The 21,117-nt window shown below is 33.3% G+C and overlaps 1 protein-coding gene across 2 annotated transcripts in view; it reads right to left on the reverse strand.

The window, feature by feature from the left end:
• LOC123704982 (neurogenic locus Notch protein) overlaps positions 1-21,117 on the reverse strand; it is a 127,721-nt gene that overhangs the window by 30,208 nt on the left and 76,396 nt on the right. For both annotated transcript variants that reach the window (XM_045653524.1, XM_045653514.1), the window contains exons 3-5: positions 18,634-18,911; positions 14,095-14,439; positions 6,610-6,772 (exon numbers count right to left, since the gene is read on the reverse strand). In XM_045653524.1, the coding sequence (XP_045509480.1) occupies positions 6,610-6,772; positions 14,095-14,439; positions 18,634-18,911 (786 nt within the window). The remainder of the gene's footprint in view (positions 1-6,609; positions 6,773-14,094; positions 14,440-18,633; positions 18,912-21,117) is intronic.

Below are 21,117 nucleotides of genomic sequence, written 5' to 3' on the forward strand. Positions count from 1 at the left end.
ATGTGTTCACCAAAAATCTCCTCGACATATTTGAATGAAACTTAACAGTAATATTAATAGATAATGTACATTAGAACAACACATGAACTATAGAAATACTGGATTTTGCTGTGAAACCGCGCGACACAGCTAGTTAAAAATATTTCTTTTTACATTTTCCTTGTATAGTACTTACCCATTTAAACAACCGATGATATAGCGATAGCTTTTTCCTAAACATCTTTATAACAATAGTTAGAAAAAGACTATAAAGGCACAGATTAGAGAATAGTTACTTCATAAAGGGCACTTCATAATGAACACGGAAACGTCGTCAGTAAGCTATTATCATCAATCATACATTACTCCGTTGAAGGGATCTGTACGGTACCTTAGGCCTTAGACATGAGCGTCTCAAATGTTGATGTTCCTTGTGTTATACATTTTAAAACGCAAAATAAAGTTGTTTGTTAGTCCTTCTTTTACAACTGAAGAACGGTAAGATTATTTGTTAATCTATATTCTATACTAATATAATAAAGCTGAAGAGTTTGTTTGTTTGAACGCATAAATCTCTGGAGCTACCGATACGATTTGTAAAATTATTTCACTGTTATGCCTCCTCCACATTACTCGCGAAGTTGAACGAGGTAAGACGAATAGAATAATGTAGAGAGGCACTTCGGCTTAGTTTTTACCTGAAGTTCGTTCTGAATATGAACGTATGCGCTCCTCGCGAAGTTGAACGAGTGTGTAGTGTAGCACCGCGGACTTCAGTCAACTTCGGCCGAGTACTTCGCCGAGGAACTTCGCGAGTAGTGTGGAGGAGGCATTAGATAGTCCATTTATCGAGGAAGGCTATATGCTATATGTCATCACGCTAAGACCAATAGGAGCGGATCAATCCGAGTAAAACCGCGGAGCAAAGCTAGTTTTTACATACATACTTATGTTTACCTATCGTGAATAGTACAATGTTTTAAACAACGGTAATTTCATGAAAACAATATTGGAGGTGCGAAGGTTAACTGGTATATTTTTAAGTGTAAAAGCACATAAGGTTAATTACTAGTTTTTAGGTGATTGTAACTGACACTATACGAAAAATTTGGATGCTAATCAAACAGGCTTTACTTTTAATGTGTTAAATAAACATTATTTGTTTATCTTATATCGAATTTGTATTAAATGTTAACATAATTTTATCTATAATATGCAATAAACGAAAGCGTGTGTTCTTTCTTGCATACGTAAAAGGTAAAAGAAGTCCTAAATAATTTGTGTGACACGAAAAGCGAGTTTAATTGTAATTAAAACTCACACAATAAACAACACAGTATGTTGAATTAATTAAAATATCTGGAAAGTTCTCGGTTTGATCATTAAGCAAACAGAGTCGGTAGTCGGCTGGATATAAATTACTTGGCCGTAATAACCTTACTTATTGGGTTTAAAACGTTCAATTATAATTCCATCCTTCCTTGATTTCTCTGATGCTTATTTGGTCTATTTGTTTTATGTTTGTTTATCTATTGCTATTTATAGGAATATCTATCTTACTTTAATAATTTTATAATCTACTAGCTTTTCACCCGCGGCATCGCCCGCGCAGTCAAAGAAAAAGCCGCATAGTTCTCGTTCCCGTGGGATTTCCGGGATAAAACCTATCCTTTGTCCTTTCTCGGGTATCAAAATATTTCTATACCAAATTTCATGCAAATTGTATCAGTAGTTAAGGCGTGATTGAGTAACAGACAGACAGACAGACAGACATTCGCATTTAAAATATTAGTATGGATGGCATGATTTACAGTCATGTCATCATTTTTACAATCTTTCCTATTTATGTGTTTTGTTAAGTTAAATAAAAATCGAATGCACCAATATTAAAAATTTCTTCACCATTACATTACATGTAAACCAAGTAACTATTTTAACACGCTTTTATTAGTTTCATCTGTATGTTTGTATGTATCCGAATTCCGACTTCTTTAGATTAGATTTTGACCTAATTCAAACTTTGTACGAATCAAGAATCGGTGAAAATACAATAATAATAATTTAAGTTATGAGTTTTAGCGTGTTGTTTTTGACGTGAAACTTTTTTTGGCGCGTGAGAGTAAAATTTCAAGTCGCGTCATGGCAATACCGTCACGTTATGGAGTAAGGCAAAGATTTTGGCATCTTGGAATCTTGTCAAAGAAGTTTCACTTATGACACGTGTGCTCGACACACTTTTTTTTACTAGGTACCTATATTAATTATTTATTTCGTCTCTAGTGAACACGATCAAAGCCGGGACAAGCGGCTAGTAAAACAAGGAGTTACAATTGATTAATGCGCAATAGATAATAGTAAATTGAATACTGATGCGCTACCGGTGGCAGTTACAAATGATCTGCCGTAATGGAGCTATCCATACTGGTTATATACCGCGGCTTCGTTTGCACTTATCGGATACAAATTAGTTACATTCCTTTCGTTTTTAATTTATTTTGGAAACGTATACAGGAAGGTTCAAGGTTTGAATACATCGAATTAGTGGTTTCGGGTTACATATGTAACAACTAACAAACATATTAGCAGATAGATAAGATAGAGAAAAGGATAAACAGACAGACAGACGAGGTTCTTATTCATATAATTTATGTGGTTTTGAATATTAAAAAACGTTTTCAAATATTACAAAAAAAATCTAGGTTCTCAATAGTCAAATTACATTGAAGGAAATTTCAATTTACTTTCACAATAATTACTATTTATTATATTAATTAATAGCTTCTTATTTCCTTCAATACACTACACACTTACAGATCCCATAAAACCTTATCACGAATCGTCCCTAGCTTCCGAATTTCAATGAGACAAAGTTGAAAGTTAAGCCGATCATCGAAAACCTCAAGTATATAAAACTAATGATACTCAAAGTGCTACCGGACCCTTATCAGACCATTAGAAGGTACGATAATTATCTGGCGTTTGTAATTAATAAAATAGTATCGATTCATGAATAAACAGAGAAGGTATTCCAATAATGTCACAGTGTTTATAGTTCAATGTACTGTTTTGAAGATCGGTTGATAGGATTTGTGAGGTTTATAATAAATAGTGTTGGTACATTTAGTGTACAGAGACGAATTCTTAAGAAAGCGTCTTGTTTTAATTTAATTAGAACTTAGAATGTTTATACCTGCGTAGATTTAGGTACCTACTTATTTATATTATTTTTTTTTATTTTTTTTTTATTAAGGGCCGATTTCTCAATCCCTGGTTAAAACTTACCCGTCCAATAAAGTATTACACGATAATATTAAAATGTCACCAGAACCTAAACTGTCAATTGCGGGTGACATTTTGAAATGGTAGTTTCATACGTTTAATTCGACGATTAAGTTTTAACCAAGGATTGAAAAATTAGCCCTAAATACTTTTTAAATGACATTTCACATAGTGCTGTAACCGTCTTTGTAGATAACTACTATCTTTCTTTACAAACTATACTAACTAAATTATGTAGTTACATTTCCCTATATAAATAACTTTAAATTGATAACCAAATCAAAATCCCACCTAAATATTACCAAAATGTTCCCTGTCACACTTCAATGGACACCACAAGAATATAAAAAATATAAAAACTATAGAAACCTGACACTGAGCATGCATTATCTCTTGCTTTGGTATAGGATGACATCCCATCCTAACTCTGTCACCGTAAAAAGCACCCTATACCACGGGCATAAAGTATGAAATCAATTAACAGGTGAGATGATTTTCAAGGAATTGTTTGGATAACAAAACAAGGGTATTTAAACTCTATGGTTATAGTCATAAGCATGAAATTTGATTGCTAGACATGTATTGGAAGATAGTGGTGTAAAAAAAGAAGATACAAGGCGGCTAAAAGAATAGACAATGCTGTTGTTCTGAAATTGAACCTTAACATTTGAATATAGGGTGTATTTTTGAATGTTGTAAAAGTCAATACGGAGGTCCTGTGGTCTGTGAGGAAAATTTTTGTAAATATTAATAAGCCATAAGGTTATTACCATAGAGGTCGTAGGTGGCATACAATGACGGTATTATATTGGAAAGCTTATTGTATTAGTTAATGATTATAATATTAATGAATGTTATGACGACGTTTAACATCGTTTTGAGGACCCATAGATGATATTTATGGACTAATGTTGTTGTTAATGAATTCGACGTTTTGTGATAATTATGGGAAGTCTTATTTCATGTTTATATTACAGTTTATAAACATAACAAAAATAGAGATTATTATTAGATATTTTGATTACCAAGTAGGTTTTATTATAACTTGAAATTTGTGTATATCAATAGAAAACGATGTACTTATTTTTATTTAATAATTTTTCTAACAAGTTAACAACCAATTTTTTTTACAATATAAAACCTACTTAAGTTTATGCTTGAACAATGAATCTTGTATTTACGACTATAGTGTGCAATAGTGAAAACAAACATTAGCAAGGTAAAGAAAACTCGTAAATTTAAATCACTTTCTCAATAAAGATACCGTAAGACGTATGAATGGCCGTGCGAACATGTAATATGTTTTTTACTCCATTAGCAATAAATTAATCTTGCTATGAGTAATGAATTACAAACATGAGGTTTTCTTGTTAATCTCTCCCATAGTCAAAAGCAATTTGCTGTTTGCACAGCCTCCTTTCTAAGTCATTTTTTGTCCAACTACTGTTGTATACATATTACATATTATATTGTACATGAACTAATTTCTTTTTCAGGCCTGTTTTCCTGGAATACTTTCTATTTAAGACTTTTGATGTGAATTTTCATACATTGTTACTTTAACTGACAGATAATTTTAATATATTAGGAAGCTGTGGAACCGGCCCTTACTAGTCACGAAATAATTAAGCCCTTGAATCGTCATAATACATAGAAATTATTTACTACCAGTTCGGAAAGCAGTTTCTACGGAGTGCTTAGAGTAGTGGTCGAATATTACAAGCAAGAGATGTTGCCTTTTTTTTTTAACGTGAGGAAATTCTTCATGAATACCGGCTGCTTCGGGGGCAGCAGCACGGTTATGTCAGACTTCTACTGACTAAAACCTCACGGTGGCCTACTTTCGCGCAGGTAAAGAGGGGATCCCGGGATCTCCGGTGGGAACGCTCACGGTACCCCTCGCGCGCCTGCCATTGGCAATCCACTCGCATGTAGTCGCGGACTACCCTACGCGCATGCCTAACACTACGACAGACTGCAGCCACAACAGTCTGTCGCCCTCCTCACGTTGCCTATTGAATGTGCGCAGCCCCCGCCGCACACACTCTGCAACGATAAAGGCAAGAGCTCGTCGGGTCTACTAAGTGACCCGACGTCCCCTGCGGCGTGCTCTGCGACGCACGGGATTCCTACGCTCCCGGTCGCGCTCAGCACTTTCTTTCTGTGACATCACTGCATCACAGAAAGACAGCACTGCCATCCACACGTCCTCTCTTTCACACATGGCACCAACTACGATCGGAAGTGAAAGGTCTGATCCAACCATAGCACGTAGTGCATCGCGTTCCGCTGTCCACGCTGGACACGACTCTAAGGTGTGCTGAGCCGTGTCCATGATGTTGCCTACCTTATCAAGACCCTAAAAAAGGCTATTGGTCCATAAGCTGAAGCCTGAAGGCTTTATTACCTATATTTATTGTTGGATGTTTTACTATATTAATTAACAAAATAACATTCGAATAAACTAATTGTAATCATTTTAAAACCTTTTAACGTCTTTTGATCTTTATGCAACGACTAGCATTGCTCCGCTCCTGTTTGTTTTAGCGAGATGATATATATATATAGCCTATAGCTTTTCCTCGATAAATGGGCTATCTAACACCGAAATAATGTTTCAAATCGGACCAGTAATTCCCGAGATTAGCGCATTCAAACAAACTCTTCAGCTTTATAATATTAGTATAGAATTGACCGATCTTTTAACTAGATACAACTAAACGAAACATCTCCATTTCACGTTTCTCACACTCACAATAACAAAACAGTGATTACATTCATCTGGTATTGAAATATCGAGTGTTAATTACTAAATAAGTCCTCAAGAGAGCATTGACCCGGCACATGGTCTAATGTACGTTTTTGTGGCGTGTACAAAAAGTTATAAGTATAACAATAGACTTATAACGGGTTTAAACCAGTGGTTTAAAGTTTAAACCGAGTTTTCTATGACGATTTACGTATTGAAACTTTTACGTTACGTATGTATGTAAGTTTGTTGTTGTTTGTTACGTAAAGTTGTGTTTTTACCTACAGGCAAAATGTTGATATTTATTCAATTTATAACCTCTTCAATCGAAATTATTAACTATTTCATTGGAAAGTATGCATTATTATCGATATGTCAAATTTACTAGAAATTATTAACTAGCTCTACGTAGGTATTCTAGCGTGATGTTATTATAAAGGATTCCTCGATAACAGGGCTCTCCGACACAAACAATTGTTATTGTTCCATTTGAAACAACATTTCCTAAGGTAAGCTAATTCAAACAATATCTTCAGCTGTATATTTGTATAGATTGTATAAATCCTAGAAGTAAAGTGAAAACTGTAAATAAAAATCCTTACCTCAAAGCGCATTCATCGACATCCGTTTCACACAGCGTCCCAGTGAAAGTCGGGGGACACTCGCATGTATACGAGTTGAGTCCATCAATACAGGTCGCGCCGTTTTGGCACAAGTGGCCCGGACAGTCATCGATGTCTATCTCGCAGTTTTGGCCTCGGTATCCTGGTAAAAAAATAATAATTGGGTTATTTTTTTTAAAGACATAAAATTTTTAGTATCATAAGGATCACTATTTGTCACGGCATTATATAATAAAACTTAAAATAAAAGTTGATTAAAATATAAAGTTTCATCCAAATGTGTTCAGTAGTTTTGTGTCCCAACTCCTGCCAAACTGAGAAAATTAAGCCAATATAGTTTCACACAAATTAATCAAACATTTCAAAATACGAACAGGCTATTAACAAAACGGTTCAACAATATCCCTATTTCACGTTACTTTCAAAAGTTAGCGTACCTACGTTAGTTCTAATTAAGTGTTGAAAACATTCAAACAACAGAGCACAGTTTTTCCCACGAACATGTGTATCCAGAGCAAAATATGCTTTAAATCTGTCAGCGAGTGACGTCATTCCTCTGTGAATAAGCAAAACTGAGCAGATGTCAAATTTAATGGAAAAAGTATGTTTGAAAACGTGAATGGTAAGCTTTAGCGACTGTTTAAAATTAGAATAAAAAAATTAATAAAAGCGCGAAAAATGGTTTAAATTTGGAATTTGAAAGAAGCGCGAAAAGGCACAGATAGTGAAATAATTAATTTCCAGATATTGTAAATTAAAGCAATATAGGTTTTTCAATAACATCCGAATTCTGAAGGTTCAGAATCCGAATTCGGAAGTGGAGTATTTTTGACTATTTTTTAGCGCCAATTATATGAAAAATAATGTCAACTTACATAAGAAAAAGTTTTATATCAACCGACAGACAGATTTAAATACCATGTTGCATAATTGAACTAGATTTCAATGTATTGAAGTTATCTTCAAAGAAGCCGTTGTATAATTTTGTACTTACAAGATTGTAGATACATAATATAAATATGAAACATTTACTTTCTGTCCATTGAGTTACAAAGATACACATTATGTACACACATCCTGGCAATATTTTCAATGACAATTCTATAGAAATCAATCAACTTTGAAAACTCAATCTATTACAAGTTAAAATGAGATAATAAAATAAAATCTATTAATAATTTAATAATCTCACTGGAAAATCTTCTATTCCATTTAATATGTTAAATCTCAGTTGAAATTTAAAATAAATATCTGGTTAGATAAAACATTAACATATTGATTGAACAAGTTTTAAATTGTCACGTGGAAAGATCATATTGTGTTTTCATAAAAAAATACATTAAAAAAAACCTATATTGTGATGTGAACCTGTTTCTTTCTTTTAATGTAATTTTCATGTTTTTTTTTTTAATAGATTAATGATGATTTATGTTCATTGGAAAGTACGCATTATTATTATTTTTATTCTGACTTGAGAGTATAGAAATGGAAATTGGTGAAGTTGCTTAAATTAAAAGAAAATCAATACATTTGTTTGGTGATATGTGCGATTAACATACTGTTGTGAGAGTGTCGACACACTCCTTTCCCACGTCGGATAAATAATTAATATACGGAAGCTGTCACAGATATTTTGGGATTCAAGCTAATAGGGCTGTCAATAGTATAGTATTAGGATAGTTTGTTTTGATCTTCTTGACGAAAAATGGATAGACTTATAAACTTGTATAAACTTTTAAATTCCCTTTTGTTTTTACAATGCAATGGTCAGAGGCAATAATTTAATTAAGAATTGTCAACTGTAATGAAATAGGTAATACATCCTTGATTCGTTGCTGTAAATATTGTTAAAACGGTTGCTTATAAGTAAAATATATATTTGTAATAATAAGATAACATGATTATAACTTGAATTAATGCTAGCAATATTTTACGTAGGTACTCCTTGTGCTGAACTAACATACTTTTTGCTTGTTAGGGTTCATAGTACTTATGTATATTGGACCGACAGTTATAACAGTCAAACATCACGTTATTTTTGGGCGTGTGACAACCCTAAGTCCCCTTTAAATAATTCATTAACGCGAGGTATTTCAACGCGAGGCAAGATTGGAGGTGAGGTGTGCGGGGCCGTTCGCGTGACACGCGCTCCTCGCGCTCCTCGCGTCGTTTGTTTTTCGTAACGTTAGCGCTATGCCACAGTGTAAAATACTTATATCAAAAGTAAATTGTAATCAATTTTTATTATGTAAGCAATGTAAAAGTGTTTGTGTCAGATTGTAAATATAAAAGTAAATAAAGAAATCATTTACAACTTTATAAACTGAGATAAGTAGGTACTAGGAATTTATTAATTAGCACAACATAATTATGGAAGTACTTGGTGTAACTAATAAATATTACTTGCTGCTACCAGTAGAAGCTTAGAGTATTATATTAGAATAGTATAGAGCGCGTGTATTACAATATAACTACAATACTACAACAATCTACAAAAATGGTCTGATATTATTTCTTCGTAAAATTATAAAAAAAAAAGTTTTATTGAAAAATATAAATATCGCTAATTTCTGAACATTTTCACTCATAACATTTTTATTTATAGTTCTATGACAAAAAGTTACTGGACCAAAATTGTAGAAAATTTAATTTGCAACAAATAATGTTGACAATTTTTTTTTATCAGATTAATAGTTTAAGAGATATATCATAAAAACCATATTAAGCGCTATTTTTAAGATGGCGGCCGTGGGACAAGGGTGGCGACCCCACAAACTTGGTGATAGCTTCACACTAACCCCCCCTACACATCAAAAAAATAAAATGCGTCCTCCTAAAAAACGCAACCCCAAATGTAACTTTTCAATGAACTATAATAACAATGATTATGAACTAACTATTATCATCTATTATACAGTAAAAGTTCCTTATTCGCGCTTCCTTTATTCGCGTTTTCACTATTCGGGAATTAAAAAAATGCGACCCAATTTCTATATTCGCGACTAAAAATTTTTTTATTCGCGGATTTAATAAGTACATACATAATAATAAAATTATTCCAATAGGTATCTAACACAATATCCTTGTCAAATGGACTAATAAGAAAGTAAAATAGATCTTATTACAAGTTAGCCTAAAGTACATAATATTATGTTGTTAATTAATGATATCGCCGAGGCCTTTGACCCAAGCCGCCTTTGTCGCAAGCCGCCTTTGCCGCGATTGATGTTTTTGAGAATGTAAATAAACAGAATGGAAGCAACCTTATAACTCAATAAATAAAGTATATTTTTAAATGTAGTTCCGTTTATAGTAAAAGCCGCTTTGCGTGTTTTATAGGTTTCGTCTTTCACATTCGTTACAAAAATAATTGTGATCGAGTAACGTCTACTGCACTCTTCCTAGTTTATAAATTTATAATGTCAACTAAAAAAAATGAGACACGAAAAAAATCTCAATCGTCACCTAGGAACGTATAACGTAGAACCTATAATCCCATATAATAATTACCATTCCGTATTCACGGTTTCTGTATTCGAGGCATATATTTTATGGAACATATACCCCGCCAATAAGGAACTTTTACTGTAGTGATTAATAATTATTATTAGTCAATAATCATTATTATTTGACTATTATCAATTATTTTTTAACAAATAATCATTATTGTTTTTTTCCTTAAAATAAACAACTGTAATTAATAATTATACCCCAAAATTATGCAAATAATACACCAATTACGTAATAATAATCCATACTAATATTATAAATGCGAACGTAACTCTGTCTGTCTGTCTGTTACTCAATCACGCCTAAACTACTGAACCAATTTGCATGAAATTTGGTATAGAGATATTTTGATACCCGAGAAAAGGCATAGGCTACCTTTTATTGCGAAATATGTACCACGGGCGAAGCCGGGGCGGACCACTAGTATTATATATATAAAACAAATTATTATAAACTAAACTCTTATTTCACAGTAACGCAGCTTTTATCGTTTTGAAATAAAAGCATACGAGGTGAAACTTTATGACCAACTGATATTTTTATTCTGTGGCATCAAGTAACCACGTTTTTATCATATTACTCAATTTACATACTAGTTCTCTTTTCCTGTCCTTTTTTGTGATACTGACACTGCTTTCTTCCGAATTTTGTTTGTTTTGTTACCCATTTTCAATAATTTATCTTTACTCAAAACTTAAAATCGAGCGGAGATAATTTGACACAGGTCCTACGTTAGCAAGCGCCTGATCAGGACTGGCGGGGTAGCGGGCAGCGCGGTTTGTAAAGAAAACGCTGGGCAACGTTAAGTTCTGAGATATAATATGTATTTAATAATTACAGGGCTTCAGTAGAAAACCAAAATTTAGCACGTTTTCTGCAGTACATCAAAATACATATCCTTATATAAAAATTATTTCCAAAATCAGAAATTTCATTAATAAATAATTCGTTTTCGATCTTTATTTTAGCCTATTTTTATGATTTTATATGATCGAACAAAATACACGTGGTTGTGTAACAAATTAGCACACTTTTTAGGAAATATCTTGAAGTGTATTGATTATTTTTTCTAGAAGCGTCATATAATTGCAAATACATGAAAAATTTGATCTTGCAAACCAATTTTACTCCGCTTCGCTGAAAGGACTCCCCTTAAACATGTGTTTAGAGAAATGGCTCATTAAAACTATCTTAGCAGGTTTGTTTTTATGTTCGTCATATGGTTAGCATTAATTTGGTAAATTGGACTATCATAAAACTATAAGTGATTCATATGACCATTTGTTATTGCTAATTTGGAAAATTGAAGAATGTTTGTAGCCTGTACAATATGTACAATGTACATACATAATATGTATGTGATAATAAATCTATTATTTTATAAGATACATACTTACGAAACATTGTTTGAATATCACATCAATAAAATATTAATTATTACAATGTTTAGTCCTTTTCCTTTCTTATGTAGATGTAGACCTATTAATTAAATAGACCAGTCAAATATTAATTTTAAGGTATGGCAACTATATGTGTTTTACCAACTGCAAAATAAAAATGACTGTTGAAATTGCTAAACCGTTTAAAATTTAAATAATAAAAGGATTGCCACACTGACAGCATTTATTTGTTTCATACGATAATAATTGAAGACAAGCTCACGAAATTTAATGTCTTATTGAAATCAAGCAAATTTAGATCGTAAGTCGTGGTAATGAAGTCTATTTTTGAATGAAATTGTTTCGCGTGATGTGTCGAAGTGTGTGTGTCTATTATGTATGTTTATGAGAATGTAATAATAATGTCGGCAAGTCAAAGGTCGCGCTTTCCCGAAATTATCAGTATTTTCGTAATGTTCGTAATTTCATTTATTAGTAAAGTTATAACATTTATTATTCACGTAATTATAATATTAGAAATAATTATAATGTCAAGTACTGTATGTGAAGTGGGATAAGAATTGTATATTTTTGATTACTAAGAAACAGGCTTGATCATAAAGCTGCCTGGAGACTTAGTAAGAAAATAATTTTTTTTACTAATCTCCTCGCATCTATACAACTAGGTAAGTATATATTATATACTGTACATTGTAATGTTAAATGGTGTGGTACAATAAATAGTTGAATAAATAAACGATTTCAAATCGTATGCAAGTCAGTTCATTTTCTCAATCTTTCCAGATGAACTTATAACCAAACATACAAACAAACGATGTTATCAGAATATATTCCACAGGCGTTATAACTTAAATATCAATTATCGAACAATAAGGTCAGAAACAACATTCCCATATTAATCAACGCCTAAGTGTTAAGTATAAGTGTTAACTTGAAACAAATTAAGTTATCAAGTACTTCAATTGTGGGAACTTAGTGGTTAGTTTTTTGTGAGTCACAATAATTTAAATGTGTGATTTATGTTTTCTTAAATTTTATAAAAAAATTTCATCAAAATCGTCTAAGCCCTTCGTTCAAAAGGAACATTCATACAACACTCCTTAGTATGACTATAAATTAATTATCATATAACATTATAATTTATAGTCATGTATTTTAAAATCTAATAAACACAGCCAACTAAATAAATCACGTCCCAAACGAGTTATGAAAGCGGTATAAAATGAATATTTACCAATGTACACATCTATAACGTAGCCAATCTATATATCCTATATCTAGCTCAGTCGTGGTCGCTCCAGGGCATCGGGTCAAAGAATAATAAAACAGACACGCAATATTCCGTTTTGATGTTTTGTATCGGATAGCGTGTGAATGCTAGGATGGACAAAAAACTAATTGTCGTCCTAGATTTTTATTTTATTTAATTAATTGCTAATTTTGTATATGGGAATTTACTTAGTTTCTTGTTCTTGTGTTATATAATATTTCTTTGTTTGTTTCAATAAAAACCAACTATGAACCTAATTACAGGAAAGATATCGTTGGTTTTAAATGAGCCGTCTTTATGTAATTGTTTATGCAATTCAATTAGGTAATAACAAAAGAAAATATTCCTAAATTCGAAATAAGCATACCACAGATAATTTATTTCTGGGATAGTACTTATTCACGATCATAAAATTTACATAATTTACATATTTTGTGTTTAAATAGTAAATAATATTATAAAAGAAGCACCAGTTTAACCAAATAATTTTGGTTAAACTGGTGCTTCCTGACAAAAAAATCTTGCACTACAACACAAAAAGGAAGTACTACATCTATAATCTTTGGACATGTTGCAAAATAGTTTAGACGCATTAAAATATGTGAGAGAGTCGATATCTCCGCCTCGCTCTGCCCTGCGGCTACACTTTAAGTAACTAGGTGTGTTTATGTGGTGAAAAGTATTCTTTATTGTCTATGATTCTTTGCGAATTGTTTATGGTCAAATGAGTGCTTTGTGTGATATGTTTTAGCTTTGACGGTAGTACTATTTAAATTTAGGTAAATTGATTAAATTACAGTTAGTTATTAAACATATAAAATTTTCAATATACATTTTAAAATACCATTTTTAAATTATTATTTACACGTAGGTACTATAATTTAGCTAAGTAGGTAGCTGATTTTATTTAAAACATACACACCTTACAAATAAATCTAAACTAGGACCTAGGGCTTAGCGCAGATTTGAGAAACCTTAGATCGAAATAAGATTAGACTATATTAGAAGGGAGAGTTCGGATTACAATTTACAAGCACTCAGTTTATGTCTTATATTTCATTTGTCGTACCTACAGATAACTAACTATCGTCTAAAATATGTTCTATTTAAACTGTATTTTACTCAAACGTAAGTAGTGTTTATGAAAAAATCATGAAATTATTACTATCAGTATCTTAAGTTCTTCACATTGAAATCGTAAAACACTTGCTTATATGAAATTAGTAGATTGAAATTTGTATAGCCATCGCAAATTGCAACTTCAATCTAGGAAAAAGCACTTACCAGTAGGACAGTCGCATTCATACCGCAGTTGGTCCAACGGGGTGCACCTTCCCCCATGCAAGCATGGCGAAGGTTCACACGGCACGTACTCCGCGTCACAATCCCGCCCCGTGTACCCCGGCTCACACACACAGGTATACGAGCCGTGGGTGTTGAAACAGCGCCCGTGGTGACAAGGGCCAGAACCACTCGAACATTCCACCACGTCTTCAGTACATCGCGCGCCAGTGAAGCCGGGCGGGCACACGCAAGAGTAGCCAGCAGTTGTTGTATTGTCGGCGACGCAACGTCCCCCGTTCCGGCATGGTTGGGAGGCGCAGTGGTCCTCATGGGAGCATTCCTCGCCTGTAACAAAGGAATAGTGAATTCAGGATTCAGCTTTTGGGCATTTCAACCGACTAGACAAGAAAAAGGAGCACTATATGTTCATGATTTTAAACCATTCTTCTACTCGCAAACTAACACAAATAAACGAGAAAAGTTTTGATCGCCCATTTGTAATTGGATTATTTTTATTAAAGCTCTTTTTGATCAAGCCCTTTTTAATAAAAGTAAAATGAAGAAGCCGTCATGATTTTTAACTTAAGCAAAACACACTCAAGCCGAAAGTGTTCACAAAATATACCATAATAATATTATAAATGCGAAAGTAACTCTGTTTGTCTGTCTGTTACTCAATCACGCCTTAACTACTGAACCAATTTGCATGAAATTTGGTATAGAGATATTTTGATACCCGAGAAAGGACATAGGATAGGTTTTATAACGGAAATCCCACGGGAACTATGCGGGTTTTTCTTTGACTGCGCGGGCGATGCCGCGGGTGGAAAGCTAGTATACCATAAAACAGGATATCAAAGTATGGTTCACATAATTTATATTCAAATCCTTGATTGGCCAACGTGTGATATTTCTCGAAACATCTTCCATTCATCAATTTGATATGCTTCATTTGTATTCATATATAATAGCCATAAATTGTAATATCTCATTAGAAAGACAATATTATGTAGACTAAATTTATGTTTAGGGAAATGACTAAGGATTCGGAAGAATTATTAGTTTGTACTTTATTTATTTGAACAGTAGCAATCCATAATAAATTGTTTGTATTTAATTAAAATCGTAACTAGCTTTCCACTTTTCTTCGTCTGCTTTGTCTAAAACTTAATAAATTCTATACTAACACTTTCCTCGAGAATCACTCTATCTATTGAAAAAACCGCATGGACCCGTTGCGTAATTTTAAAGGTTCAAGCATACATGGATGAACCTTAGAGCAACTACGGAGTTTCTTGACGGTTCTTCTCCGTAGATACTGCTTTTCGAATAATTGGATAAAACTATGTTATGACGTTTGAAAAGTGCTTCTAAAAGAAGTCTAATTGTTTGTGTTTCACAGAGACAGCGAAATTGTTTTATACTTTGTCAGAAGCTTGCAGTTGCTTTGTAGTGATATAGTGAAGATTCACCGATTGCCCAATGAAGTTCGTCATCAATTGGTATGCTGGTCACTAACGAAGCAAACACGCTCAATTAGCCTGTTTGCTCTGTGCTAGTGTCCGATCAAATTAATTGATAAGCAAATACATTGAGTGAGGAATGCATGTAGTTTCACGCGCGTTTTAATTTCTCGTACTTTGGGAGTCAATATTTGGTTTATCGTTCATTAATATCTTTATAAATAAAAGAAAGTCGGTTTAGTTTTAACTCAAGAAAGGATTTAAATGACTTGTAATACAAATCTTTTAGAGATATCAAAACTAACTATAAATTTAAAATATCTGCCTGTTTCCCAATATTTAAAACTAGTACGATATTTTGGCCTAGATATAAATCCTCAATCGATATTACCTAATGGTCTAATTTAAGTCCTAAACATTAAACACAATGTTGACATCAAAATACATTTGTGCACACAAAAGCTTGATAATTTAATTACAGCTTTACATCGTCACTAATCAACAATAATTTAAGCTTTCATATCAAGATAAAGAAACATTTATTTAATTACACGAAGCGAACAAGAAATTCTCTTGATAGTATAATTGCTGTTACATTGAGGACAGAGATGATTAACTAAGGTACTACGCAACCATAAAACTAGATATATATAAACGAACTAGCTGCGCCCTGCGGTTTCACCCGCGTGGCTACGCTCCTGTTGGTCGTAGCGTAATGGTATATAGCCTTCCTCGATAAATGGGCTATCTAACACCGAAATAATTTTTCACATCGGACCAGTAGTTATTGAGATTAACGCGTTCAAACAAACAAACAAATTCTTCAGCTTTATAATATTAGTATAGATAAATCTTACTAGTTGTCACAAGACTGCATATACCGCTGGAGTGCTGTAAATCATATTCGTTAGGTTTATCTTAGAGTACCATGTTTTATTACTTTATTTGGTTACACGCAGGGAGCTTATGTTCTTACGGAAGTTTTATAGTAGATAAACAACGTCTAAAACACAATAGCTATACCTCGGGTAATTCCGAGAACATGTAGCCACCTCTGGTTTGACAGTTGTTTACAAAAATAGTCTATAGACTTGATTAATGTTGACGACGATTTGGATGGTGAGCAGCAATAGGTTCTAATATAAAATTGATCCGAATGACATTCGGAACAGATTCTTATTAGTTAAGTAAACTTGAATTTTTTTTGTTTTAATTTTGTATATTAACTAAGTATGGTTTTATTCAAAATCCTGCATAAAAATGCAAAACAAAAACAAAACAATGAGCTATTTAACCAGTTCACATAAGCTATTTTTAAGGAAAACCTTGATTTTTTGGCAGGCATATAAGCAACAAGGCATAACTATTTCTTTGTGAAGCAAAACAGTGAGCTTCGTAAATTCTTTGGACCTTACACAATCCACCTGCGTAATAAGGATCTAATAAAGAATCGAACAGCTATCTCATAAAGCTGAGTTATATTGATCTTGTTACTGAGATAAAACGTAAACTATTCATGGAAAGGGATCATAAAACTGCAGCTACAGCTTTTGCTCCATATTATAAAGTAATTACTACTACATATAAATGGAGATATAATTGTCAGACTTCAATATAATAATGTATGTATTGGAGCCAGATTTCTGGGTATCCATGAAATAATTTTTAAGTTAGGTTATTTAAGACCAACATAACTTTGGGTCCCCAAGTGGGGTAAGGGGCAGATGCATTATACATAATATATCTGTTTCACTGATCGATTTTCTGTAGGGACAAGTAGTTGATCAGCCTTCTATGTCAGACCGAGACAGGCAGACGAGAGTTTTTTTCTTACTTCTACAAAGCATACTTGAGACAGTTTTTGATGAATATGGTTCCTTGGGAAATGTTATATTTCAAGTAGTAATAAGAACTTTAGTTCTAGTGTGATCAAAGCCTAAGCTAGTGGAATATGATACAATCATATTTCAAACGAGATTGCTATTATGCTGTCACTTACGAAGATTAATTGAGCGGAGGTAGCGAATGCATCGAAGGGCAAAGTGCATGAATGATAACATCGTATTGGGTTATTAAGTAATTGGACACACGAAATTAATGCTAAATGATATGATAGTTCTGACGTTGGAGGTAATGGCTAATTGCTTGAGACAAAGAGAAAGGAACGATGAGTGAAGTTATAAATGCGAAAGTGATTCTGTCTGTCCGTCTCATCTAAACGCCTAAACCGTGGAACTGATTTGAATGAAATTTGGTAAAAGTATAGTTTGAGACCTAACACGGGACATAGAACAGTTCTTATCCCGGAAGACTCGCGGGAACGGGAACTATACAAATTTTCCTTTAACGACAGAAAGCTATCTATTTAAAACATTAGATAAATTAACAGTAATATTTCTTACTGTACCTGTATCCTGATTCGAACTTTTGATATTTTATAGAAACAAAACTCGAATAATTAAAAAAATGTAAGGCCTCTTCATATTAATATCTGCAGATATTTAAACTTACAGCTGTATAATTGTCAGTTATTGTATATCTCGTTCATTTTATTGCCTCTTAAATAGCAATGTATCGTAGAATTACATCAACAAGTGTAACAATAAATTAATATACATTCATAAAGGTCTTGAATGAAACATTGACGATATATGAATCAGGAAATATATGAATGAATCATATCCAGTTGTACGCCTTTATCGTAATGAAATGTTTATTTGCAAATATTATAGACATGTTATAATAGATACTAGTATAATGTTATGTATTGTATGTATTGCGGTAAATTATATATGCATAGATGAGAAATGAGAACAATGATTATGTGAGAAGAATGATCATGTACCTCATAACTTTTTGAATATTAAAACTAGATTTTTGTTATATGAATGGTGTTATTATCTACATCTCTTGTATGCTCGATTTTCGTGATCCTATAGTGAGTGAATTTATACCCTTTTATAAGCAAATCACAAAGTTAAATCAAACGATTCGCTGAAAACAAGATCACAAATTTTCAAATCTATCCTACATTCGCAATACTTAAAGTATCTACATAAATAGTAAAAGTACATACCTGTATACCCCGGAGGACAGTCACACTCATAACTATGCAACGACGTCAGCCTACACGTCGCCCCATTCAAGCAAGGCGCAGAATCACAAGCCGCTGGCACTCTGATCTCGCACAGTGACGCGCTGAAGCCGAGAGGACAGTCACACGCGAAGGAGGGAGGCCCTCCGCTGACTCCTGGGCGCACTCTGCACGAACCACCGTTCTGGCAGCGGGGGCTTGATTCGCTGTGGCATGGGTTGAGATGCTGGCAGAATTCGCCGGCGTAGCGCGATGTGCAGCTGCAACAAAAAGTTTGATTAGTTAGGTGAAAAATACAGGGATAAAAAGTTAGGTTTAGCCAGAGTTATTGGATCAAAAGATAGACATGATTGAAATTGATAGTAAATATTTATTGGTGTGTTTTTCGGATACGGTATGATGGCAAAATTACTATGTTCAAAGCGTTAACCTTAACAACAACATAAAAGATGAGTTAGTTCAGCTTCTCCGTACAAATCAAAGGTTCGAAGGCACACAATTTTAAATAGATAAAAAAACAATCGATTGCCAATATAACCATTAAAATCAGTATAAAACAGCGCCTATACAGCAGTTTAAAACACAGCAGAGTACTAACCCAACCTACCTAGTATACCGTACGTATGAGCAATTTAATCTAAGCCCCTATTAAACTCCGGCTACCATACAATACACGCTGGCCCTATCGCCGGACGTCGCCAATAAATAAAGCAGATACGTGGTACACGACTGTGTGACATGCGCCCGCGCACCTTTGTGTTGCGGGGATTTTTGCGGCCAGCCGGCTGGATAATTAAATTTTGTTTGCGGTGTATGAGAGGTTTAAAATTGTGTTTGTAATAGGAGTTAGAAGCATGGATATAACAACTGAATTTTGTTATGGAAAACATTGCTCATATTATATTAAAATACAGTTATATGGATGTATGATTAAATGTATGGTCTGTATAAAACCTTATATTTAAAAGAAGTGAACGAACGTAAACGAACAAACGTAACGAACGAACATAAACGAACAGAAGTAAAAGAACAAATAACGACTATTTGAGTGGAAAATAAATAGTACAACGTAGTAAGTGTCAAAACTTCTAACCTATAAAATTGTTAATAGATGTATATTAGCCGTGTATTCTACCTAAATAGCACATGAATTTTCATTGCTAATGTCCTTCTCTTGGGTATCATTACCATGAACCCAACAAAACTTAAGAATATGGACGTCAAAACCTTCATACTATGAAATGTATCCTTTAAATATATCACTGATTCATACGTCAGTCAAGATATGCATATATCCATCTCTTTTTGACATCACTCCGATGAATGCGACAGAAGACATGAACGAACATGCATGTTAAAATTTTGTTCTATATTGTCTGTTACCAGGTGAAATTTCAATACGTGCTCGATGGTCTTGAATTTGAAAAGGTATGGAATACATTACGGAGTTTGTTCGGAACATAATTTTGTTATGTATCCTACTAATCATACTAATATTATAAATGCGAAAGTTTGTGAGGATGGATGTCTATATGTTTGTAGCTCTTTCACGCAAATACTACTGAACCGATTACAATGAAAATTAGAACACATATAGAGGGTAACTTGGATTAACACATAGGTTGTATCCCGGAAATCCCACGAGAACGGGAACTATGCGGGTTTTTCTTTGAAAACGCGGGCAAAGCCGCGGGCGGAAAGCTAGTTATACACATTTTATCTCCAATATCTAATATGAATGAACTGCCATAAAAATAGATTCCGATGTTATTTGCATAATTAATAGGAGTTATGATTACATCAACAAGCTTCAAAAAATTAATATTATAATATGTATAAATACCAGAAGTATCAAATTACTAGACCATTAGACTATTAACAAGTCTAGTGTTAATTACCTTGTAAATGTGTAATTATAAAATCTGATACTGCACTTACGCTATCAAAATAACGTCCTACGCCATATTTTGTAACTGATTTTAATCTAGTTTCCCTTCATTTACCAGTTCATTGGACTATCATTATTCATACTGGATTAGGAAAAGGTTTAGTTTAGATTTAATTTTAATACTATAATTATTTAAAACTAGATTTCCGCCCGCGGCTTCGCCCGCGTTTGCAAAGGAAAAGCCGCATAGTTCCCGTTCCCGACGTGGGATTTCCGGGATAAAAACTATCCTATGTGTTAATCCAAGTTACCCTCTATATGTGTGCTAAATTTCATTGTAATCGGTTCAGTAGTTTTTACGTGAGAGAGTAACAAACATCCATACATCCATACAAACTTTCGCATTTATAATATTAGTAGGATTGAGAATGTATTTAGATTACGAAATAGGTACCTACTAGAAATAGTGTCAGGACAAAAACTGATTTTCAGCACCAAAAATTCTAATCCATTTAAGTAGCCAAGAAGCATCAAATCACCGCAAAATTCAATGGTGTTCAAGTTCTTAGAAATGCAGA

The sequence above is a fragment of the Colias croceus genome, chromosome 2, assembly GCF_905220415.1.
Source record: "Colias croceus chromosome 2, ilColCroc2.1".
Classification (NCBI taxonomy): domain Eukaryota; kingdom Metazoa; phylum Arthropoda; class Insecta; order Lepidoptera; family Pieridae; genus Colias; species Colias croceus.